The following is a 26,503-nucleotide window of genomic DNA, read 5'->3' as shown; positions in this document are numbered from 1 at the left end:
ATACAGGTGGTGGGATTTTAAAAGTCATTTTCACACTCAGCCGTCAGCATCAGCATTCGTGGTACATAGATGGACCCAGGCTGGGGCAGGATAGCTATCAGAACCCAGAAACATATACATAAGAGCTTCTCTACTTGTTATTAGCAGATAGAACTTCAGAAAATATTCTCTGTTTTCCTAGTTTTATTTCAGTAACAATTTATAAAGGAATTGGAGACTTTTAAAATACTTCCTTCTTTTTTTCGATGTGTTAATTGTACTTGTCACATACAAATTGGCAACATTTTTCAAATAATAAAAATCAGTGTTATGACTGTGATGAAAAACGTTTGGACTCAGTATCCACATGAAAAAAAAAGTTATCGAAGGTATGATTGAATACAATTAAAGCTATTGTTGATTTTAGAGGCTATAATGAGGGTAAAATGTTCAACATTGGAAATCTTGGTTTTTACCAAATGACCACGTGACGTCAAGTCCACGTGACTTCCCCTCAAATCTCTGAGCCTATCTGAAGCATTACTTTCACGGTCACCCTCACTGTCCAACAGAACGCTGTGACTTTGGTTTGTTCTTGCTTATTCTTGCCTTAGTTTGAATTGCGTTTATTTCCTCAGGCTTAGGCCCGGTCCTCTGGGCCTGGTTCTTTCTTCAAAATAAAAATAACAAATTACAGTGTTTCTGTTCAAGGATATAAGGCCAGATTCATTCACACTGCATCTTCACGACAGAGGCTTCAGATTTGTCTGAAATCTGGGCAAAACTATTCACTGTTGTGTTTAGTGATATTCAAGCAACTAGTTTTCAACAAGCCAAGGTTCCCCACGACCTTACAACGGAGGAGTCCAAAAGATAAATAAAGACAGCACGTGATGTCATCCGAAAGACACCTCAGCATTTGAAAACACAAATAGAACTTGAAAATATGAATATGTTTTCCTGCAATGATGGTACAGTTCTTGTAGCATCAGAAATGCACATGCTGGGTCTCTTTTCTCTGATAAAGTAATGATCAAATTGATAAAGATTCCATTCTCAAACTTCTTTAACTCTGTGAACATTTCAGCTCTCTCTGCTCCCGTGCTTAAGACAGCAGTATGTCCTGGTAGGGACAATGTCAGGCAAGGCAAGGACGGTCCATACTGTTTGTGCTTTGGGTCTTATGGTCGGCACAGCTCTCCTCAAATTTCAGTAAGTGACTGAGGGCTCCTGGTTGACCGGAAGCCTCACAGCACTAAACTGTGTGGACCCTGTCTGCCGGACCTCCATCTGTCCCATTCTAGGCATAGAAACAGCCAGAGTGTGGTGGTGGTGCTCTTTTTTTGATGTTACCTGCCCATTCATGACAATGTGTGATTTTTTAAAAAAACTCTTTCAAATGTCTTGCCATCTGTGTTACGGCCCCATGTCTGCACAGTATAAAGTGAAGGAGAAGGCTGGTGACACTGATTCTTGCTCCTGAATCATCCTGATTAGCTTTGCTACAGCAGTTTGGACCCATTCAGACAACAGCAAAGCCTCTGCTTCACTTCGGCCTTGCCTAAGGACCCCAAAGTGCTGAATTGTGACACGATAATAGTTTTCAGGCCTTTGGCCATCTTGGTAACAAAAGCGGTTGCTGCAGAGTTGATCTGGTACATCTGTGTAAAATTTGCTATGAAAAAGGAAGAAAACGCCAGATGAATGCAGCAGCGGCCAGGTCTCCTCGGAGGCCTGGACGAGGCCTGGTGCTCTGCAGACCACATAGCACCCCCTCATCTCCTGTTTCCTCCACCCCACCAGCGTCTCTTGCTGTGGTCCTTTGAAGGACAACATGTGTGTCTTTGGGGGCATTTCATTCATACGCCCCCAGTTATCTCATATCTCTTCCAAGAAATAAGTAAATATTTTGTTTTGCTTAGTGGTCAGGAGTGGAGATTACTATTTGTTTGAAACGGACAGTGAAGAGGAGGAAGAGGAAGAATTAAAAAAGGAGGATGAAGAGCCTCCACGAAGGTCAGCTTTCCAGGTAATTACGGGGATGAGGGAATCATGGTCTTTGCTAGTTGAAGAGTTTTTCTTTTTGACAGACCTTGATTGCAGGCCTAGATTTCTTCTGCCGTGTTCACGTGTTGTAGCTCCCAGAAGCGTCTGATTTACATCTGAAGTAGTGTGTCCCATCCTGCTGCTTGCTGTCAGGGTTGCCATCATTACTGCAAGAGTTCCTGCGAGAGCACTGGTCCAGCCAGGGCTTCGTTCATTTGCATAAAAAAATCTGATGCTCCGTCAAAAATAAGGCTTCCTTGGGTGAACTTTCTTTTGCTGGCATTGCTTTGAACTGTTTGAGTGGACTTCTCGTTCCATAGGTGAAATAGTTGACCATGAAAATAAAATCCCTGCTTTGTTGTGAAAATAAACGGTCATTTCAGTGTTACTTCAAATTTTGAAAATCGGTTCCGTTTGTATTGCTAAAGATTTTAGAATGTATTGAAATCATGAAAACCTCCAGCCCAGTTTTGACGTCCTCAGCTTAACTGCCTGTCTTTTTCGGAGCCTGCTGTATCATTCTTGGTGATATGACTCACCAGCCTAGTATCGTGTATCCAGTGAATGTATAGTGCTTTTTAGAGTTGTGGGTTTGTCAGTAGAGTTACCTATGGGATGAAAACTTGGTATAGATTTCTGTTACAAAGGAGCGTGCCTCGGACTCTTCTTTCCCATTTATTAGACTACAGGGCACACAGAAGGACATCCATCCAGGCTCATGATATGTCCATGAGAAGGCCATTGTCAGCTTGCTGGCCAGGTCTTCCCAAGCTGGCAGGTTATCTCCACCCCTGTCTTCCCAGTGAAATTGAAGAACGAAATTATTCACCGGGACACCTTGCTTTGAGGCTTTGTCACCGGCCCCATTGCCTCCTGTGTGTGTTTCTTGATGACAGTGTCTGTGTGCATGTCTGTAGCTGGCTTATCGAATACTAATAACTTGACTTGTTTATTTTTATTCCAACGAGTTTTCTTCTAACCATCACTCATCATGCAGCAGAGGAGAGAACATGACCATATTCACCATTTTTACAGATTACATGAACGATAGGCTATTTTCTTTATTCCTGACCTACAAGCAGGGTATATTTGATTCTACATTCAGTGATGAGCACGTTTTAACTTAGTCGATGTAATTATAGAGACAAACTCATACCAATGTCATATATTAAATGATCAGTTTTTGGTTTTTTTCTACTAATTACTCTTGCTTTGTCCTTCTTTGTAGAGAGCTATTGGGAAGTTTGCGTCAGCCATTTTAGCCTTGCCAAAGTCTGTCATTAAACTTCCCAAAACTATTCTTCAGTATTTAATCAGAGCTGCAAAGGTATTTGATGTTTTACTGATGTGTGGTGTGTGGCCCTCCGCTCTGTAGACCTTTAGACGAGCAGATCCCATTGCTCCACATCTGTGTTTTCCCTGTTCTATACATCGTATGATGAAGGAATTAGAAGAATTTAAAATATTGGGCAAACTTTTCCAAAAACTGTTCTGAGAAGACAAATTTCTTATTATGTGTTTTTCGGTGGACATCAGAGCCGATTAAAAAAATAGAAAGAGAAAATGCAGATACAGATCTAATTTCTCCCCTTCTCGTAGTTTCGCCTAAGTCACATCTCGTGTTAAAAGGTCACATCTGGTTGCATGCATCAGATATGATGTGTCAAAGTATGATCATTTTTCTCAGAAAGCTGGTAAAATTAGGAATCAGTAATAAAAGACTCATTTTGCTCCATCTCCTTTCTGGCTCCCCTTTAAGCCTCCATCTTCCTAAACTGGACTCTTCTGGCATCTTCTGCCCTGCGTTCAGCATCTCTCTTCACTGGGCTGAGCTGCGTGGATGGTCTATGCAGCCGCCACACTCCGTGTCGTCAGGGATGCTGCTGAAAAAACTGTTACAGTTATTTGTTAATTCACCCACTGCACAACAGAAAGTATCCGGCTACCTATGCTGGGGTCACTAAGTTACTGGAAATCATAAACAATGAATCGCTATTCTTGTACTTTATAGAAAGCCATTTCTCCTGCCTTAATCTGGAGTAAGCACTTGAACTAATAAAATGTTCCTCCCGGGTTTAGATAGCGAGGGAGACCTTTGCTTCTCGCCTTTCACCTGGGGGTCTTATTTAAGTGCAGGTTATTTAGATTCAGCAGGTCCAGTGGGACCTGAAATTCTGTGTTTTTCTCAAGCTCCCAGGTGAAGTGTAAATGCTGGTTTGCCTTGAGTAGCAGGATCTCGACCTCTGGGCTCCTTCCCTTTTTAAAATGCCAGGATTCTGACTTGTAGTTTAATATTCCCTGTTGCCACTTCCCTGGGTTTCTTTTCCTCTCCCCTTTTATGACGGCACTGTGAGTCTCTTCATTCATATTTAAGAATTTATATGGAAGACTGCAATGTGATTATCCCCCATCTTACTGTAAAAACAAAAAAATTTTGTTACTGGCAACAAAAAGAAAGGTCTGGATCACAACTGAATTAAAGAACATTTTAGAAACCAACCAATTTCAGTTAAAGATCTACACTTCCATAAAGTTCTCTCCTGTTTCAAAAATTAAATGTATTTTGCATAAGAAGTTTTCGGTCAAAGGAATCCCATTTCCCTAACATTTACAGTGAAGTCACTCAGGGGAGGGTCTGAGATGAAGTTGGGCCAGTGGCAGTAGCAGCCGGAGAAGCCGGACGTCATTTATGCACATTTTCATGTGTTTTTCTCCTTAGCATCAGTGTGTGTGTGTCTGTTCTCCAGAGACACCATGACAGTGGGTGATAGTTACCTCTGTGACTTCAGAACTGAGATGTTTCAGAACGAAACTTAGTGTCTCAACTCTGTAAGAATTGGGATGTTTCCTCTTCCTCCTTCATTATCAACTTTTTCCTGAAACAGTTGGCCTGATCCTCTGTCCGATGTTCCTGGAACTGTAAAATATTTGTATTTCCAAACATCGACATAGAGATCATTTACCTACAAATGAGGACTTGTCATAATAGTCTCTCCGTCCCTCCTTTCCCCTTATTTGCATGCTCCAAACTCTCATCTCAATGAGAAAGCACCCACAGGATCAATCATTTAAGGACCACATGTAGCACCAGGAATGCCTTTCCAATAAGGCAACATCTGAGTGGCCCGAGCCGTTTCTACAAGATTCCTTCAGTTCTGTCCTGAACCCACCCTGCTCTCTCCTTCCCTCCCACCCTCCCTCCCAGAGGCTTCATTTTTCTTCAGAGCAAAAGACTTGTGCACCTAATACATTCACAAATCCTGAGTCACTTTCTTATTTTCTACTTTGGCATTCTTGCTTTATCTAAAACCAGTATCATAATAACACTTTTTTTAAGGAAATGTCACCATATGTATCTGTTAAGCCTGAAAATTTCTCGAGTTTAGCAGTTCAGAGTTTTTTTAAAAATCAATATTTTGCCAAAGCAAGTTTGCCTATTAACATCCTAAACCTCAGAGATACTCTTAATAGAATTCCCAATTAACACGCTCAATAAACATCGACTGTAAATTCCTTTTTTTGGTGCTTCTCCTTCAAATTCCAGTTCTTCTCACTTTCCAAAATATGTTTTTGGCATAAAATAGGATAATTTTTAGCCTCCTGTGTTTCTTATTCAGAAACTGTACAGATCTTACATGTGTGTGAATTGCTCGTAAGATTCAGATTTCTACCTGTGAAGAAAAAGGAAATGTTCTGTCTTAGTAACCCATGACCTTTACATTTCCATGTATGGAAAATTTGAATCCCTCTTTATTTTTACAATGCCAGTGGTTTGCTTATACTCTGTTTTTCAAAGATTTCAGAGATCTGAAAATAATATAGAATAAAATGAAAGTGTCTGGGTTTTCAGGCGCCCCCAGGAAACCCTCCTTTAACTCTATCTTCATAATAGAAAACCCAGCTTCCCTGAGACCAGGTGTGTGTGGGTGCACGCAGAGCATGCTGCTCGGCTTCGAGGTTGTGGATGGCTGACTTTGCCTATCAGGGTTTTCTTTCTGTTCCTTCTGCATGACTTGGGATACTGCTGGCGGGCGGGCTGTTCACAATTGCTCTGTTACGGTTATTGGTTGTACTATATTAATGCAACTGTTTTTAGCTATTGAACGAAAATGACCGAAGGCAACCAGAGGCACCCCAGTTTTCCTTCTGTACCATTCTGGAATAACCCCTTAAACTTCGTATCACATTATTTTTCCTCTCCAAATGCTAATCAATCTACAAAGCCCTTTCTCGAGTTACTGGTAGTAGCTGTTATTCACAAGAGAGAGTATTGGGAATTCCCTGGTGGTCCAGTGGTTATGGCTCCATGCTTCCACTGCAGGGGACACAGGTTCGATCCCTGGTTGGGGAACTAAGATCCTGCAAGCCGAGTGGCACGGCCAAAGGAAAAAAAAACAGAAAGAAGAAGAGAGAGTATCAAACATGCAAAAGTATTTCCCCAAAGTAAATGGACAAAAGATGTTTTGGGTTTAACTCAAAGTTTATTTGTGCCGGGAGAAAACGAATGACACTTCGCCAGGCTTCCAGCTTGTTCCTAGCGTGTATAATGCAATAGGATCAGGAACTAAGTATCACAAATGGGGGTGGGATGTGGGGATGTGGGAGAAATGGTGGTTTGTAGACCCAAAGTATTTCATGATTGTCTGATACCGAACAAAATATATGCCTACAACATCTGTTTTCACATTTTATCTCATGATAATGGAAATAGCACAGGTCAGCTCAGTGTATTGAGGGATATGTGAAAGAGAAGTTTACTTTGTGTTCAGAGAAAAAAAAGATTCTGAAGGTCAGGAAGCTTGGTATTGGTCCCTTTTCTTTTAATTCAGCTTATTAAAAATCCAGAAAATAATGGCGCTTTCTCCCTTCAGTTTGTTTATCAAGCCTGGATTACTGACCCTAAAACAGCACTCCGACAGAGGCGCAAAGAGAAGAAAAGATCTGCAAGAGAAGAACAGAAAAGAAGGAGAAAAGGATCTGGGGACGGTAAGTGATGAATGCGGCAGCACCCCTGCTTCTGTGACCTTGAACACAAATGAGGAACCGCAAAGGACAAGCTTGGGAGGAATGAAGTTCTTGACTTCTAAAGAGTGCAAAGAGTTTTACTTACCCTTAATTACTCAGGTCTTGGAATAAAGTAAAACATGAATTTAAGTTAAGGTGCATTTTATAAAGTGAGAAGAGAGAGAGAAGCAAAATAAACCTAAAGAAAGTAGAAGGAAAATAATAATTTTTAGGTGGATATTAAGTCATAGAAAAGAAATATAAGACACAACCTGATCATTAAGTGAAAAGCTGTTCTTGGAAAAAACGAATGATAAAGATGAACTTATGGAAATTTGATCAAGAAAAAAAGGGAAAGCACAATTAAAGTGTAGTCAGGAATCAGAATGGAACATAGCCACCAGTGCCATATTCAACATTATACTGATTCGTTTGAAAACATATGATAGGAACACATCTCTAAGGGGGAAAAGAATTCCAAACGACAGTAAAACACACCAAAAGCAAAGTTAAAGAGCAAGTGGGGCAATCAGGAAAAATATTTTCATTATATATCAGACTAAAGACTAGTGTCCCGGATATATTAAGAACTTCTAAAAATCAGTAAAAGAAAAATTCAACCCAATGAATGAACGGATGTGAAAAACAATTCGAGATCAGAAAATAGAAATGGCCAAAAGGAGCTCAATTTCAGTAGCAGTACAAGAAACACAAACTAAATATTTTGACACACTGTTTTATTAACCTATTGGATTGGCAAGAACCTAAACATTTGATAGTATCACTGTTTGCTAGCGGGAGCATACATATTTGTGGTGTTCTGAAGCAGCATATCCACTTTGAAGAGCAGACGTCAGTATCCATGAAAATTTTAAATGTGTGTCTCCTACCAGAGATCTGTCCCACCTCCAGGTGTATGGCTTAACTTGAACCAATATTTTCACATGAGCACAAGCACACGTGTCTAAGAATACTCATCAAACATTATTTATAACCAACAAAACTTGGGAAACATCCCGAATGCCCACATAAAGAAGAAGAATCAAGTAGATTATGTTACCAATGTATTATGGCATACGACTTGGCAATTGAAGAAATGATATGGGCTACTTTGAACTGACTTGGAGAACAATTCCTGACGTACTGTTAAACGAAAAGCATTCTGTTGCAGACTGGCATGCACATCATGAAACCGTTTATGAAACAAAGGAAACCAGAGTGCCTCCAGACAATATTTTGCATTTTTAACGGGTACATATAGTCGTGTGTAAATGCCAGAGGAAGATCAGGAAGAATACTTAGCAAGTTAATTACAGTGGTGACCTCTGGCAGAGGGTGGGGAGAGACTGAGATTAAGGGGTAGGATTCAAGGGAACTTTAGCCTCGTTATATTTTAGTTCTTTACAAAGAAAATGTATATATAGATTCTTTGTGAAATTTAAAATGTATTCAAAAAAGAAAAGAAAAGGAAAACAGAATTTCTAATGGAGCTCTAATTGCAAAGCCGTTCTCCTTTTTTGACCACTCTGGTCGCTGCTACCTCCTGGTAGCTTTTATTTTAGTTTAGTTTATTGGTTTAAAAAAGGCAAAATTAAGACACAGGCAATGTAGCAAGTCAAGCAATAAAGAAGTGGATGCACAGTCTGGCCTTGAAAGCTACCCTAAGGCACCAAATCCTTGCATTGGTTGTGCTCTCTTCCGCCCCTTTCCTGTGATGTGCAGGCAGTGTTTCCTTTGTTTCAAAAATGAGTCCATGCCGTCCAAATTCTCCTGTGCGTTCATCAGCAATGTATCATGAACACGTCTCCAATTAAGCATTTATAAAACTATATCATCCTTTTTTAACAGCTGCAAAATGTTCTATAATATGGATATGCATAATTATCCAACTCTTCCATCACTAATGGACGTAAGGTTTGCTTCCAGATCTTGCCACAATTAAGAATGCTGTCATAGATGTCCTTGCACAGAAGTTCACATATAGTCGTGTGTGTGTGTATTTAAATGCATGGCAAAAAGTCAGGAAGAACACACACTTTCCACAAAATAGATGATCAAAAGTGGGATTTCTGGGTTAAAGCGGGTGCTTTTTTATTTAATAAATATTTTCCCAAGAGGTTTTAGAAATTTACACTCCTATGTATAAGGTGCAGGAGTGTCTATTGCCCTGTAGCCTCATCCCATAGGCTATTATTACTCTTTTTATTGTGTGTCTTTCTCAAGGATGACAAACGGCTTTTATTTTCATTTGAATTTTCCTAACTAATGAGATTGAGCATTTTTTATTTCATATTTTCTTGGTATTTTTTACTTTCAAATCTGAGATTTAAAATGTTTATCATGTTCCATGCTATCATTCTATTGGGTTGTTTGTCTTTATTAATTTAGGAAATATTTATATGTTAGGGATATTATCCTTTTTTATGTGTTACAAGTATCTTTTTTCCAATCCAGTGCTCATCTTTTGATTTAGTTTATGGTATATATTTTCTAAGCAATGTTTAATTTTTTGTGATGTCAAATAGGTCCGAATTTCTTTTTGCAGTTTCTATGTTTTCATCTTGTTTAAGGAAGTCTTCCCCTCCAATTTTATGCAAATGTTTTCTTATATTTCCTCTTAATTTTACTCACCTTTTGAATTTTTTATTATTCTGTGAAGTAGAGCTCTATTATGCTAAACCTGTTCGGTAATGTCTTCCTTTTTCTATCGAAGTTAAATGCTCCTTTTCTCAATATTAAGCTCCCATTTGTGGTATGGCTCTTAGGTATGTTTCTGGACTCTGTATTCTGATCCACTATCCTACTGTCTAGATGTGGGCCACTGTCTTATATTTTTGAGTCCAGTAGCTAGAGTTAGTTTTAATATTTAGAGTTGCAAACTTCCCTCACTATGCTCCTTTTTTCAAAATTGTATTTGCTATTCTCAGATATTTGTTCTTCCAAAATTATTGGGCCAATTCTAAAAAATCTTTAGTCACCTTGCTAATATCTCATTAGTCTGTATCATGAAGATTATTTCATGTGTATATGCACCATCGTTTACCTACAAATCTAGGACAGCAATAATTCAAAGATATAGGGACAGAAATCAATGTTTATTTCTTTAATAAATATTTATTCAGCACCTTCTTGATACAAGGGATCATCCCTTCTTTGTCGGCAGATGAAACAAGCAGCATCTGTCCTTCCAGAGTGCCAGCTGCCTTTGTGCTTTCTGTGCAATAACTCACTCTCCCCTCACTCCCTGCCCTACACTTGGGGATGTGAGGTCCCAAAGAGTGAAGGAACCTGCCCTGGTTACAGCCAGCCAGTGAGTGGTGGGTCTGGAATTCATAGCAGGTGTCCTGGCTCCAGACCCCTCCACCTTAACCAGTAGGGAACACAAATATAGGGGGAAAAAATCCCTGTTGACATAGAAACTGCAAGGTTTCATTTAAAAAATAAGCATACATAGAATAGTGTGGGACCAGGGGACAAAAGGTGACTTGTGACCCAGAGTGCAAAGGAATACAGTACTTCGTGCAAAAGATAGTCTTTGAGCAGAGCCTGGCAGAAGAAAGCAAGTTCATGTATGAAAACTAAAGAGCAGGTCAGCTTAGCTAGTGAAGACGGGATGTGAAACAGAGCAGCAGAAAAGAGCACAGTAGAAAATAAGTTTGGGAAGATTAACTGGACTCAGGTTGTGAATCGTCTTTCATAGAGTTACCAGATAAAATACATGAACCCCGGTTCTAGTTGAATTTTTTAGAAAAACAACAAATAATCTTTAAGCTTCAGTATAATTTGGACATATTGCATGGCATTTACTTACACTAAAAAATGATGTGTGGGGGCTTCCCTGGTGGCGCAGTGGTTGAGAGTCCGCCTGCCGATGTAGGGGACGCGGGTTTGTGCCCCGGTCCGGGGGGATCCCACATGCCGCGGAGCGGCTGGGCCCGTGAGCCATGGCCGCTGAGCCTGCGCGTCCGGAGCCTGTGCTCCACAACGGGAGAGGCCACAACAGCAAGAGGCCCGCGTACCGCAAAAAAACAAAACAAAACAAAAAAAAAAGTGTTATTTATCTTAAATTTAAATTTAACCGGGTGTCCTATATTCTCATTTGCTATATCTGACAACCTCAGCCTTAAAAGAAGAGGCTAGGGCTTCCCTGGTGGCGCAGTGGTTGAGAGTCCGCCTGCCGATGTAGGGGACGCGGGTTCGTGCCCCGGTCCGGGAAGATCCCACATGCCGCGGAGCGGCTGGGCCCGTGAGCCATGGCCACTGAGCCTGCGCGTCCGGAGCCTGTGCTCCGCAACGGGAGAGGCCACAACAGAGAGAAGCCCGCGTACCGCAAAAAAAAAAAAATAATAATAAAAAAAAAAAAAAAAAGAAGAGGCTAAGAAATAAAATGAAACTCTGTGATCTCATTTTAAGGGTGACCCACTAAAATTTATAACATTACCCCAAGGTGTTCAAAATTACAACTTCACAGTGTGTAACAGGAGTCAGCACACTTTTTCTGTAAAGGGCCGGATGGTAAATATTGTAAGTTTTGCAGGCTGTAAACTCCTGCTGCAACTCAACCCTGCCATCTTGGGATGAGAGCAGCCTTGGACGGTATGTCCACAAATGGGTGTAGCTGTGTTCCAGTAAAATTTGAATTTCATGTAATTTTCATATGCACAAAATATTACTGTTCTTCAGACTTTTTTCAACTATTAAAAATAGTTGAACTCACAGGCCATTTAACAACAGGAAGCAGGAAAGATTTGGCCAGAGGACTGTAGTTTACCCACCCCCAGTTCCATGATTCTCATTCTGGAGTGGAGTGAAGAGAATCTGAAAGCTCAGAATTCTTATGACTTTTCCCCAGGAGCTCTTCAAATCGGCAGAATGTCCTAGATTTCATTATAAAATTCCTCTGAATCCAGAAGAGTAGTGTTGGCATTAATTTACCCTAAAAGGACGTAACCCGTGTTTCTCGAACAATCTTGGCAGGTCCTGTGGAGTGGGAAGACCGGGAGGATGAACCGATCAAGAAGAAGTCTGATGGACCAGGTAACAAAATAAAGGCTCCCGTCGGCGGGGGGCGAGATTGGAATTTGTTTCTTGCCCAGATAGTATGTAATGGAAGGCTGCCTGAAAACAATGAATTAAACCCTTTTGCTGGACTGTGACTTAATCATCAGTGTCCCTTGAAATCTCATCTCTAGTGAAATTGCAAAGGGACTCCAAAAAGTAGACCTGACCTTTGCACTGTGGGATGAAATGTTGGATTAGAGTTGGCTTGTAAATTCCTTTATCCAAGTACCTATGAAAGGGAGTTTGGAGAGCAACTTGTAAATGTCCCAGGGAAGCCATCAGAGTAGAGGCACAAAAAATATTGACAATTAATTTAAAGTACAAGGAAAAGGAGTGAAGTGAGAAGTAAGTAACTGCGGAACTGAGCGGGCCTCCAGGCTTGGGCCAACCTCCTCGTCTTAGGGAAGAAAACCAAACCCCACTGCGTTTCCTCAGGACTCCACACAGTGGGGGACAGAACCGGTGTCTTCTAACTCCTAGCCCGGTCACGGTGCCGTCTGGGCTTCACGGAGTCCACGATTGGGAGGAAGATTTCTCCATCAGGAAAAAAAAGAGGAGAAACAAAAGCCTCCAAATGCAGTGAACCCAGATGCCTCTTGGCTCCACAGACGCGGCTTCGTCTCTCATGGGGCTGGCATTCCTGTAAGCATCACTTAGCAGCAGGCAAGGTTTTCAGGCTCTTTCGCTCTGGACACAAATACATCCAAGGATGCCATCTGCTGACACGAAATGAGGCTTCCTGAATGCTCTCCAAGCCCTCGGAGGCACAATCCTTGAACCTGGCCTCCACGTCCAGGTAACCGGCTCATGTGTCTGTGGGACCACATACCCCTTTATTGCTGCAAAGCTTTATCACGCTTTGCACGGCACAGCTCCTTTGCCAGGCACTTTTCCATGAGCTTTACACGCATCGACTTGTTCAACCCCCTCAAAACCCTCTTCCCCATTTAACCAAGAAGAAACTGAGGCAGAGAAAAATTGGCCCACTTCTCCAAATCTACACAACCACTTGGGTAGAGTTGGGATTTGGATCCAAGGACTCAGAATCCAGAGTCTGTGCTCTTAACAACTATGCCCTCCGGCCTCTATGGTTAAAAAATAAACAAGAATAAGGATCCTAATTTCCCATGTGAGTCTATGATCACCCCAGTGGGTAAAGTGCACGTTACGTTACACAGGGCTCCAACATAGTAACACCATAAGCAAAACCGCAAAATAATTAGGCTTATCTTCACAGCTTCTAACAAAATAATTGTGAATATATGAAAAAAAAATAGGTCGTCAAAAATATTAAGATGCTGCTAAAGTTCATCAAGTTTAGTCCTTCAGCCTCCAGGGGTCGAACTTGCCTTTGATGTCTACACGAAGAGGCTGTGGGCAGTCAGTAGCTGCCAGGTGGGGCTCTCTTGGCTGGTTTCTCTGGGCCTGCTTGACCCGGAGGCTCAAGGCCCCTTCTCACTACATGGTTCCCCCAGCTCCTTTTCCAGAGTCCCAGCTAGCAGCTCCAAGGTTCCTGTGACCTCAGCAGGTAGCACCGTCTACCGCTTCCTTGTGTCTCCCTGACCCACCTGGACCATGTGCGGAGCCCACACTCTAGCTAAGCTTCCCTTGGATGGATTTCCTTTGAAAAGAGCAAAATTTCACCTGAGAGAAGTTCTGCCTTTCTCCTAGGCCACCCAAATGCACAAATAATTTTTTTCCATGACAAAGTCAAACCCTGGTTCATGTTTCAGTCTCTAAAGTAGAGAGAGGACAGTGACCAGGGGTGGGCCCTACACCTGGGCTAGAGGTTGCAAGACTCTACCACTTCTGAGCTAAATCCCACCTGCCACCTGTTCTTCTGTGGCTTGTTAGCTAAGAATGACTTTTACCATGTTTCATGGCTGGAAAAAAATCAAAAGAAGAAGAGTATTTAATGACATATGAAATCTATGGGATTCAAGGGTCAGTGTCCGTCATTAAAGTTTGGTAACCCAGGCTTGCCCATTGATAAACGATCCACCCACTGTCTACAGCTGCTTTCACACCAGCACAGCCGAGATGACCAGAGACAGCAAGGCTGCAAAGCTGGAAATGTGTACTGTACGGCCCCATCCAGAAAATGACCCCCGCCCCCCGCACAGAAAAGCTTATGTCAGAGAATTTTGTCTTTTTCTACCTGCTGTATTAGTGACCTTAAACTACAACCATTCCAAACTATCATCATTAATCATAAATTCATTACGATCCTACTATGACACTTGAATCTGATTTCCTTTTTCTGGTGAGAGGAAGAGCGAAGGATACAGGTTGTTTTTCTTATTGACGGTCTTGGTGGTGGTGCTTTGATTTTTTTTTTTAAACAATAAGGCAATTCTTAATTCATTGTCCTGTTCACTAAGTATTCCCTTTATTGCAGTCAGTGTTTGAAATAGCTAATAAAACTAATTTTTTAAAAAGCCAAAGTACAAAAATGTACACATGGATGGTGATTTGGTGATGTGTCTTGAAGCGTTCCTTGTATACCAGTTGAAGAAGCACTGATTTACGGGAAGCAATGAGTAAGACAGACAGTTAATATGGGATCTTCCCTCTTTTATTTTGATTCTGACCTAAAATAAGTTATGTCACAGCCGTGACCCAGAGTTCACATTGAATTCCGGGGGTGCCGGAGAGGCACGACATCAGGGACACGGTGGGACCCCGAGTGGAGCTTGTCACACGCGGCCTCCCAGGTGGGTCCCCAGTCACAGCTGAGATGAGAAAGGCAGCCCAGGGTCATCGGGAATCTCGGGGCTCCTGTGTTTAGGAGAGGACTGACCCCCACCCACAACCCCCGGGGAAAATTTTGTAGTTAGCACAGCTTGATGTCATTAAATACATATGGACAAGATAAGTCAGTGGTTTAGATAGACTCTTAGTGTGTGGACTGAATTCCCTACAAAATACCTTTGAGGTGGTTTAACTGCAATCCAGCTGCAGTGAGAAGCATCAGAGTCTTCTGAACCAACAGAATTGTTTCCCACGACAATTGTTACTTAAGAAAAGAAGAAACATACAGGAAAAGTGTTAAAGGACCCAGTTACCTGGATAGATACAGACTGTTTCTGTCCCTGCGTCAGTAACAAATATCTTTGAGCACAATCTCTACTTCTAATCAAACCTGTTAACTGCATACAGACCTATTCTGACTGATGCTTTGACCCAAGGTTAAAAACTCTATCCGCGGGCTTCCCTGGTGGTGCGGTGGTTGAGAATCTGCCTGCTAATGCAGGGGACACGGGTTCAAGCCCAGGTCTGGGAGGATCCCACATGCCGCGGAGCAACTAGGCCCGTGAGCCACAACTACTGACCCTGCACGTCTGGAGCCTGTGCTCTGCAACGAGAAGCCGCGATAGTGATAAGGCCCACGCACCACGATGAAGAGTGGCCCCCGTTTGCCACAACTAGAGAAAGCCCTCACACAGAAATGAAGACCCAACACAGCAAAAATAAATAAATTAATTAATAAACTGCTACCCCCAACATCTTCAAAAAAAAAAACAAAACATTAAGTCCCTGGAATTTATTTAAAAAAAACTCTATCCGCGTTTGGTTTTGGTGCTTCCGCAGCAGGTGTGGAAAGGTCCGCCCACGGCTTCCTAGCCTGCGGTCCCCACGACGCCCCTGTCACTCCATGTTGGGGACGAGGGCAAAACCAGGGCTGCCTTTGGTAAAATACCAAACACAGCACCGCGGCTGAGGGCACGACGTCCCTTGAAATCGTGTTCTCTTCTTCCTCCTAGATAATATCATCAAGAGGATATTTAATATTCTGAAGTTCACCTGGGTCCTGTTTCTGGCGACCGTGGACAGTTTCACAACGTGGCTGAACTCCATCTCCAGGGAGCACATCGACATCTCCACCGTCCTGAGGATCGAGAGGTGCATGCTGACCAGAGAGATTAAAAAGGTAGCACTACTGGCATGATTCTGAAAGTCAGTATACAGAGCCCCAAGTAGGCTCAGACAAAATCCGTTCTCTCTAGACAGTCTTTACATAACCCCTTTGCTTTTTTGTATATTTAAGTCCGTTCCATGCTCAGAATGAAAATAATCAGACGCCACACACACACACTCACACAGTCCCGGGATCTCGGCCAGTGGGTCCTTTCTGTCCCCTCCCATCACCACCGTTTGCAGCTGCGTGGGCTCTGTCGTGTCTCATAAAGGGGCATGTTGTATAGTCTGGCAAGTTTGATGCGAAACTTCTCATAGGGAAAATGAGGATATATGCAGAGCCACAAAATACAGCCATAGATGGTTTACAGATTACATTTGAAAACAATCGTTCATTGCTGGAAAAGTTACTCTGACTTAGCAAAATTATCTACATATAAGAAGGGCTTTCAGGCTTCCCTGGTGGCGCAGTGGTTGAGAGTCCGCCTGCCGATGCAGGGGACACGGGTTCGCGCCCTGGTCCGGGAGGATCCCACGTGCCGCGGAGCGGCTGGGCCCGTGAGCCATGGCTGCTGAACCTGCGCGTCCGGAGCCTGCGCTCTGCGACGGGAGAGGCCACAACAGTGAGAGGCCCGTATACCTCAAAAAAAAAAAAAAAAAAAAAAAAAAAGAAGGGCTTTCTTTTTCAATATTTTAATTTTAGTTTTGGAGATGTAAGTGACATATAACATATTAATTTCAGGTTTACAACATAATAATTTAGTATTTGTATATATTGTGAAATGATCACCACAGAAAGTCTAGTTAGCCTCCATCACCACACCTTGTTATAAATTTTTTTTCTTGTGATGAGGACTTTGAAGATCTATTCTCTTAGTAACTTTCCAATATGCAATACAGTATTGTTAACTATAGTCCCCATGCTGTCCATTGCATCCCCAGGATTTATTTATTTTATAACAGAAAGTTTGTACATTTGACCATCTTCACCCATAAATGAGAACGGGTTTCTGTTCAGCATGACCCAGTCACATCGGGCACCATTAATTCAATGAGTTAATGTCGATCCCCAGCTTGACTAGCCTGGCTTTTCATCCTATTCAAGGTGTGCATGATGGTGGAGGGTTGTCCGTATTGAGCAGTGCCAGGCAGCTGCACAGGCCTAGTGCTTCGTGAGGACCGTGACAATGTCTCCTTCTCTGCAGGGCAACGTCCCGACCCGGGAGAGCATCCACATGTACTATCAGAACCACATCATGAACCTTTCCAGAGAGTCGGGACTGGACACCATTGATGACCGTCCTGGCGCCACCGCAGGTATACAGACAGCCCATAGGATGGACAGCTTAGATTCCCACGACAGCATCTCCAGGTACGTCACGTGCTCCACGATGGTGTTGCTTTTGACAAGGTAACAGAGGTGAGAAATGATGGGTGAGGTGCAGATTGATCAGAACCATGCGGGGTGCCCAGCCATTCCGGGCTGTCTCTGTGGCCACAGCCAAGCAGAACATTGCCTGTCCCTGGACCGGGCAGATAGAAGCAGGAATCAGTAATAATTATTAGCAGGAGCTGTATGAGTCACAGCCACAGGACTGGGATTTCCAAGCTGGAGTCAAGTCAGATGGACGAGCCTTCCACATCACAAAATGACAAATTGTATCGAGAGCTGCCTCTTTAACGCCTTTAAAATGCTGCTCCAGAAAGAATCTTCTGTTCTAGAATCTTCTACTATCTATTGCCATCCTTGATCCTTTTCCTTTCGGAAACGTTACTTTATGGTTCGTAATTTTAGAAACTTGAGAAGTGGTTCTGTCTGCCCCCATCTTCCGCATTGTGTGGTCACAGGCTTACTTCACACAGGCACCTGCGCTGACCCTTCACCTGGGGCTGCACTAAACACTGTGCATGGGTTTCTTCACTTTATCCTTAAAAGACCCTTCGAGATGTACTGTTATCATCCCCATTTGACAGAGACATGAGCCTCTTCTGAAATTTCATGAGGCTATAGACGATTTCCCAAAGGGGGAAACCACACATAATTACACATTTTTTTATGTAGAACTTCAGGGGTTTCACGGGCCTCCAGAATATTATATGTGAGCCTGGCTTAAGAATAGCGGTTCCAGAACCAAACTCTGAACCGAATGAATCAAAGAGAAAATTAGAAAGTAAACTGAAAATCAGTTGTTCATAAAATAAACATACATGATTCGTTATTCCTGAAAGTTACTTATTAGCCACTTTCAGCGTGTAACCACTGAGAATGTGATCAATTAAGAAAGTAACTAAGGACTGTAAATCACAGCTTTAGGAGGTTGAAGAAGAAAAAGGAAATAAAGACTGGCCAAAATAAAATCAAGTAGCCGCCTTTAAATCTGACCCAAGATGACAAACATAAAGCTGCACCCATAGTCAAAAACTGTGAGGCAGGAGAGTTTTAAATCCATCGATTGCTTTTTAACAAAGACTGTCAAAGTATTCCAAACATTTTTAAATGGTCAATCCGTCAATACATTTACTAGTAGAAAGCCAATACCTTTAAAATTACTTTTTAATGTTCTTTTACTCTTTATTTGTAACCTAAAGAAAAGGGAGACACAACAGGTTCATTATGTCGTTAGTAACTGAGTGAACATATTTGCCCTTTCCTTAAAGGCTGAGCAGAGCTTCCAGTTTCTTTGTTTAGGAAACTTTCAAATCATGTGTCTGCATTAGAGTCCACAGGAAGCCTTGCCGATTGCTGGGGAGGCAGTGACCTTCTCTGGGAGGGACTCCCCCAGCATGGAAGCTTGCTCTCCGACACCTGTGCCCTGCGGCAGGGTAGTGTCAACCCCGGCGGGGACATGGGGACACACACGCTCCATGGGGCCCGGCCCCTTTCCGAGGACCCAGCCTGCGTGGAGCCTTCCTACTCACCCCATCTCACCCGCTTTTCCCTCTGGCAGACAGTAGAGGGGGTCAGGGTGGGAACCTAACAAAGGAGTTTGTATTCCCTTTGACTTACTGGAATCGTCCCGATTTCCTTCAAATCCAGTTGTAAAATAGCGCTTTTTAAAGAAATGGTTGTTTTATGAAATCGGATATCCTCTACCTTCCCAGAAAATGAATTAGTTTAAGTTCCGTCAGGAAACGGTGACATTCTAAGGAACATTCCTAGATATGACCAGAGTGGTTATCATTTGAAATGTGTGCTGTGTGCCCCTGGGGTATCTCGATGAAGACATCGTCTGATTAGATTTGTCATCTGTTAGTGTGAAGCTTCTCCTCTTCCCTTTCACTTTTAAAACTGCCCTGGCTTGGATGACAAATTGGTCCACTGCAAATAACCCAATAGTCTGGGGTTGTGTGGGGTCCGAAAGTGGGCTGATGTGACAGTACAACTCACCTAAGAATTAACAAGGTTAATAGGACTTTGGGGTCAGAGCCATGATACCCGTGCAGAAAATCGAGCAGGTGAGGGCGCACAGCAACTTTCTGCTGCCGACTCCCAAAAGGCCATGGGATCCACCTCTGAAAATAGGAAATGACACAGAAGCTCACAGATCCAGTTCCATCATCTCATAAATGATGAAACCGACCCCGAAGAGGGGAAGCGCTTTATCTAAAACCCAGCAGGCAGCCAGTGTCGGTCGGCGTGGAGACCCAGGCCCAGGCCCACTGTGCTCGTCCACTGCGTTCCTAGTTCATCTCCCCATCATCTCCTCTTTTTGTCCAGGACGGGTTGACATCTAAAGGAGTCAATGTCATTTTTTAAAAATCCTTATTAGAGACTGTTTGGTTGCCTGCGTGTTCCCCCGTCTCATTGCCCGACCCCCGTGTTGGCCATATGGCTGTAACGTGCAGTCAGGGTGGCCCCTCCAGCGCACTCGGGGCTTGGTGGGGGAGCTATAACTCCAGGAACCTGAAACCCTTTAATGGCTCCATGAGAACCTCGAATTCCCTACTCCCACAGGGGACCCCAGAGGTAGCTCCATTGTCCTGAATGGTTTCCATTTCTGCCCCATGGTCACTGACTGTGGGCGTCTGACTGTGCGGCCAACACACAGCAGGTCCCCTAGTGCAGCCACATGTGACGTTTATTCAGGAAATCAGCCGTCCAGTATCACAAGGGTCAGCCGGGTCACTCATGCTCAAGCTGAAGATTAGTGCCCCAGGAGCCTCTGTGTCAGGCACTTTGGGGGGAGTGTCCCTCTCTGGGATTAAACTCTGCATATGAACTGCAGTCACACCTCTGTCTGAGCTCTGTTGGCTACATCTCCAGTACTGTGATCACCCAGTAGCAGCTCAGCCCTAACTCTGCCACCCTTCCTCCCTGATTGTCAGGTGACAGGAGCTGAGGATTTCAGCCGATGGGCTCTCGCCCTCATGACATCCGCCAACACCTAAAACGTGATCTGAAGAAAACCATTCATTAGGCTCAATGAACAGTTAACAGACAAAATGGCCCTGCCACTGCTGGATTTCCTTTGTTGTTGCCTTTTACCATTTTGTTTCATTTTTTTGATGTTGGTTTATATCCGGTTGCATATCAAACCAGCATCTCTTCTCCAAGCCATCTAGTTTGGTTCAACTGAATATCACTCAGAAAATGGGATGGAAAATTCAGTTTGTTGTGGTCAGTCCTGAGCTTCCCTCTTTCCCTTTGGAGACTGTGTTTAAAACAAAAAAATGACATTTTTATATAAACTTTACATGAGCAGATATTTCTGTGTAACCAGTTCGGCTACAAAATGCTCTCAGTGAACTCAGAATTGGGTGGGGGGCTGTGAATAAAACATGTTTCCTTTCATCAAAAAAAACTCAGTTGTAAAACTATGAATTCTGCTCTGTGAGAGAAAGGTCGGGACTTGTCTTTATTCTAGTTCCCTGTCCCACCCAGAGAGTGACATTTCCTCATTTATCAGCTGTTATATTCTTTTCAGCCCAGTACTGCTGTGTTTTATCTTCCCTTTTCTGTCCTGGAGGCCCCGCTGCGATGGTCGCTGTCCGTGGTGCTGGAGTGGCGTGTGGTTTGCTGCATGGCGGTGTCTGGGTCGCTGACCGTGTGTGACTCATGTTCCGGTGCTGTTTTAACACTGTGTCTCTGTGACTGTTTGCGCTGCTAGCTGCTACACGGAAGCAACCATGCTGTTCTCAAGGCAGTCCACCCTTGATGATTTAGATGGACCAGAAACTGTTCCTAAAACAAGTGAGCGCGCTCGGCCCGGGCTCCGTAAAATGCTCAGCATGGATGTGTCCTCTTCGTCAGCTGAGAGCGCCAGCTTAGCCTCCAGGTGCTCACACGTGCATGCGTTGTCCGTCACCGTGTCACCTCCCCCCTGGGTCATTGCACAAATGAGTTCTTGTGACCTGTGTGTTTTTGTTAATTTTTATTTTAAGAATGTGCATGACTAACCAAAGCATAACCACTGCCCTTCCTGGGATACAACTGGTCGTTCCCAGGACAGCATTCTATTAAACTAACTGCTCTTTGGTTTTTGTCTGTTAGGAGTTTCTTAAAAATCCTACTATAAACATTGTCCTTCATTTTGTAAGTATTTCACACTTTTTATTTCCAAAGGAACAAGCATGTTTCCTCCTTGGTTGAGGGCTCAGGTAGGTGGTCCTCACAGGGAGAAATGGGTCAGGAAGGGCAGGAAACTTTTTCTCACGATTTCATCCAAAGATCCATGAAGTAGGGGAAAAAAAATCCCCAAACCCCATATGTAGTCACATTTGGTTGATACAGAATGAATCCGTCCACGTCTTATACGCATAATTAACATAAACGTCAGGATATATTTTACCATTGGTTTTTTAAAAGGAATATTATTGTGCAGTAGAACATATCACCTTTGTAGACCTTAACTTGTTTGGTTTGGAAACGATTACTTTGGGCTTAAGTTTCCTCATTAAATCCTATGATAAAACAATAATCATTGAGAAATGAAATTACTCGCGTAAAAGCCACAAGCTCTTTTTTGAATTGCCTCTGAAAAGTCAGCAGGAGCACAGAAGCATGAGTGGCATTGCGCTTATCCCGACACCAAACAACCTACCCAGATAACCCAATCCAAAACTAATGCCAACGTTGGCACATCAGGGGGGTGTTAAGTCCTTGTTGCCGGCAGCTATGTACCTCAGTTCAGAGCTGCAGGAGGCTGGTGCCTGGTGTTTCTGGGAATGCCATGGCCATTTGAGATGTCTTCTGGCTGGCACATGCTATGCCATTCCACTCTGTTGATTCCTGAATGTACCAGGATTTGCTGAATCCCTTTGGGGCCAGACCTCATTTAAAACCACAGAGAGCGTGCCTGTGGTCGTTTACGGTCCCACTGGAAGTTAGACCTGGTGTGGGGCTGGCTCCAGTGGTCTGAAAACTCAATGGGGTGATCAGTCAGTTTCACGGCCATGTCTAATCAAGGTAAGTCTTAGCCAAAGGCTGGCTGTCTTGGTGTTCCGACAGCCTTCTAACTGATGTGCACGCTTAGAACCAAAGCCCTGGGGACGCTGAAGACCCCTGAGTTAGGATCAAGAGCTCATACAAATGTGGTTCTTCAGTCTCAGGCTCAGCCAGACGCATTCATTCGTTCATACGTGTGCTCCAGCGTCCGTGACGAGAGAATGGGTACAGTCTGCGCATTTGAGCATCTCAGTGTTTATGTCCCCAGCAGCGCACACGTGCCGTTCAGATAGCAGCACCTTCTCAGAGTCTAACAGACTATCGCTCTACACCCAGCAGACTCTGCATCTCTAGATGACTTTTGCCCCCTCCCCTTCAGGGCTGGGTGTGTCGAGGTAGACAGTATAGAAAGCACGCTTTGAATTTCACGGCTCTCTGCTGTATTTCGTTTCCAGCTTTTCCTGCACAGACCTGGCAGGGAAAGTTAGAAGGACAGGAGGGATGCAAAAGAGAAGAGAAGGAAGCAAAAGTAGAGTGAAGATAATGGCAGAGGAGCTCATGAAAAAGGAAGCTGGAAGGGGAGCTGGTAGCGGAAAGCTGTTGGGAGGAGAGAGAGCAGGAGGGCAGCCCGAGCTGGAGACTCAGCCCTGGGGAGAGACCCTCAGGGCAGACAGTGGTGGGCGGGGCTTCCACATGCCAGGCGGTGGGGAGCCAGGGACGGGGAGGTGGTAAGCACTCAGTCAGATGTAAGAGGCACCAGTGAGAAAAGGCAAAGGATGGAAACACAGGGAGAAGCAAGCATGCGGGAAGTGCGCCGTGTGTTATAAAGCATGCCATTGTCTTGCCAATGGTCCATCATTCCTGTCCTCCCCTTACAGATCTGGGGTCCACTGAGAGTAGAGTGTATCTTGGCTAAGACCTGCAGACCCAGCCAGCTGAGGCTTCTCGTTTCCATGAGCACATTTCTTTAAAATCCATACACTGGGAGGTGAGCTGTGCTCACTGTGTCTTGATTGGAAATAAACACCAGGCCCCGTGGCTAGGAAGCTTGATGGGATTGAAAACCTCTGCTCAGGAGGGTTTAGCGCCCGCCCTGGGAGCCGCAGCCCAGCCCACCGTCTCTGCGGACCAGACAGATTATCCAGACAGAGCAAAGCCGATGGAACACGAGGGAGCGAGGGGGCGTTTCCCCCCACGTGCCTGGATGCGTGGCTGTGGGTGCCCTCGGGAGGGCGGGGAGTGGGATGCTGAGACCAGGTGGTGCCTGTCCCTGTGTCCCGACAGTGAGCCCACGCAGTGCACGATGCTGTACTCGCGCCAGGGGACCACAGAGACCATAGAGGAGGTGGAGGCCGAGCAGGATGAGGAAGTGCCTGAGGACACCCAGTCCCCGCAGGACCCCACGCAGGACGGCGAGGTGGAGGCCCCGCCGTCCTACAGCAAGGCCGTCAGCTTGGAGCGCCTGTCTTTTGACTCCCGGGACGACTCGGGGGGCCAGACCCACATGGCGGTCAGCCCCAACGACAGCCGCTCAGACCGCCTGGAGGCCAGCATCCTGCCACCCCTGACCCATGAGCTGACGGCCAGCGAGCTACTGCTGAACAAGTAAGAGCCTCGGCCACAGCGAAGGCCACAGCCGGGAGCGTCCCTTAGTGCCCGCTGGGCTGCCAGGCGCAGAGACCCACGTGCAAAACGTCCACTCGGACGTTTAGAGGCAACGTGCTGCTTTCAGTACTTCCTGCACCGCAAGTAGGAGCCAACTTGGTGCTTCTACCACTGAATCGTGCAACCAGCAAAGTGTCTGTAACAGACATGAGTGCTCACGTCTCTTTATTTATTTATTTATTTATTTATTTTTGGCTGCATTGGGTCTTCATTGCTCCATGTGGGCTTTCTCTAGCTGCGGCGAGTGGGGGCCACTCTTCTTGGCGGTGCACGGGCTTCTCACTGTGGTGGCTTCTCTTGTTGCAGAGCACAGGCTCTAGGCGTGTGGGCTTCAGTAGTTGTGGCTCACGGGCTCTAGAGCGCAGGCTCAGTAGTTGTGGCTCGCGAGCTTAGTTGCTCCGCGGCATGTGGGATCTTCCCGGACCAGGGCTCGAACCCGTGTGCCCTGCATCGGCAGGCAGATTCTTAACCACTGCGCCACCAGGGAAGCGCCTCATGTCTCTTTCTGTAGCACAATATGAGGTTGACGCCACAAGACACCTGGGGACCCGGGAAGCAGGGAGGGACACCAGGGTCACACCAAGAGGAAATCAGTCATCCGGGGGAATTAAGACCCACGTAGTGTCACGCTGCTTATTCTAACAGGATGTTCCATGACGATGAGCTGGAAGAGTCGGAGAAGTTCTATGTTGGGCAGCCCCGCTTCCTGCTGCTGTTCTACGCCATGTACAACACGCTGGTGGCCCGCTCGGAGATGGTGTGCTACTTCGTCATCATCCTCAACCACATGGTCTCCGCCTCCATGATCACACTCGTGCTGCCCATCCTGATCTTCCTCTGGGCCATGCTGTCCGTCCCACGGCCCAGCAGACGCTTCTGGATGATGGCCATCGTCTACACAGAGGTAGGCCTCGGGCGGAACTGGCCTGCCCGTCACAGGGCATCGCTCTGGGTGGGCCTGCCCGGCTCCAGACAATTTCACATAAACAGTCAGTGAAACGGATATTCTTAGGTGGACACGTGATTATAACCAACAGTTACCTGGTGCCCGTAATTATATTTATCTTTTCACATTTCACACCTCACACCGCATAGGGGCTAATATCATTCCATCTAACAGATAAGGAAATAGCCTCAGTGAGATTAAATAATTGCCCCGAAGTTACCCAACTAGCGAGTGGCGTGGGAGGCCTTTGAGGTCTGGTGTCTGCCCTGTGGTTTCAGCCACCAAGACGGTAAGTGAAAGGCAGACACAAGCACGGCCCGGGGGCCAGTGCGAAGTCAGTGAGTGGACATTGGATCAGACAGTACAGTGAGCACTTTGAACAGTTTGATGCAACATGCGTTTTTCCCATTTTTAAACCTAAAGCCAATTTCCACACGTCAAAACACACAGTCACATACCCACCCCCTTAAAAGTCTGAATAACAGAAAAGGAGAATTGCCACCCCGTTTTCATCACCCGTGAGGGGACAAGAGACACTCGGTCCAAATATACGAACCTGCTTTTCTGCCCTGCCCTGTACGTAGCAGTTCACAAATTCCCATGGCACCCATAAAACTGGGAGTAAAAGGGAGGCTCTCACAGACTTTGCTCCTTGGGCCATCACGGTTCTTTGTCATCTTAGGTTTGTGAAGAAGCCTCATTTTCTTACCTGGCTCAGAAGGAAAGTTTTCACTAACAGTGGAGCTGTAATTTGCTTCTTCAAGGATAGTACTCATCATGGTGTAGAGTTAGAGTCTAGAAATTTTATAGGTTTACAAGTAATTCAACAGCAAAATTAAAACAAAGTTATGTATTAACTAATCTCCAAAGTATTCATTTTAAAGTATTGCTATCATGCATCTTATTTCCATAATAAAAATAAAAAATGTGAAGCCAAATACATACCCATGACTTTAATTAGTCTGTCTAAACAATGGCTCTTAAATATTACTTCCATCGCATAACTTGGTGATCTGGGCATAAGCGACACCCTGTTTGGGGCCTGGAGATTCTCCCCAGCGCCTCTGCGGGAGGAGCTTCTTACCCCGGCTTGAGGTAAGGGCAGGTTCTAGGAATGTGGAGAAGGGAGAAAGAGCCGCTGGTGCACAGCTTTCGTCTAGAAATGAGATCTTCCCGATTCAAAGCGGGGCTCTCCATTTTCTCTGTCACACTGAGGCGTTGTTGACGTTAATTCCCTCCACAACCCAGACTTTGGGCCACAGCCGGGGGCTATGCTGGGCAAGAGGAGACGACAGAAAGTTTTAAAAAATGGTCGTTCCTGTTTCTCAGTGGTCGCAGGTTCCTGTGGCAAACTGATGAGTGTAAACGGGGAATTGCCTACAGTTCAAAACCACGCCGCGTGGGTGGGCGCAGGTGCAGAGCGCGGCGGGTGTGTGGCCTCGTGTAGCCGGGGTGGGGGGACTCGTCAGCACACGGGGGTACGTGGGAAGGAGAGAAGT

General features: G+C 44.7%; 1 protein-coding gene across 3 annotated transcripts in view; it reads left to right on the top strand.

The window, feature by feature from the left end:
• The window catches only part of PIEZO2 (piezo type mechanosensitive ion channel component 2), a 330,798-nt gene that overhangs the window by 278,610 nt on the left and 25,685 nt on the right, over positions 1-26,503 (top strand). For 2 of the 3 annotated variants that reach the window (XM_065889383.1, XM_065889382.1), the window contains 7 exons: positions 1,902-2,008; positions 6,897-7,011; positions 12,007-12,066; positions 15,855-16,021; positions 17,214-17,380; positions 23,678-23,998; positions 24,704-24,962. In XM_065889383.1, coding sequence (XP_065745455.1) covers positions 1,902-2,008; positions 6,897-7,011; positions 12,007-12,066; positions 15,855-16,021; positions 17,214-17,380; positions 23,678-23,998; positions 24,704-24,962 — 1,196 coding nt within the window. Of the gene's footprint in view, positions 1-1,901; positions 2,009-3,253; positions 3,353-6,896; positions 7,012-12,006; positions 12,067-15,854; positions 16,022-17,213; positions 17,381-21,116; positions 21,285-23,677; positions 23,999-24,703; positions 24,963-26,503 lie in introns of all 3 variants that reach the window. The other variant, XM_065889381.1, reaches the window with a different exon arrangement.

The sequence above is a fragment of the Phocoena phocoena genome, chromosome 13 (genome assembly GCF_963924675.1).
Source record: "Phocoena phocoena chromosome 13, mPhoPho1.1, whole genome shotgun sequence".
NCBI lineage: Eukaryota > Metazoa > Chordata > Mammalia > Artiodactyla > Phocoenidae > Phocoena > Phocoena phocoena.
The sequence above is the reverse complement of the archived record's forward strand: the minus strand, read 5'-3'. Positions and strand labels throughout refer to the sequence as shown.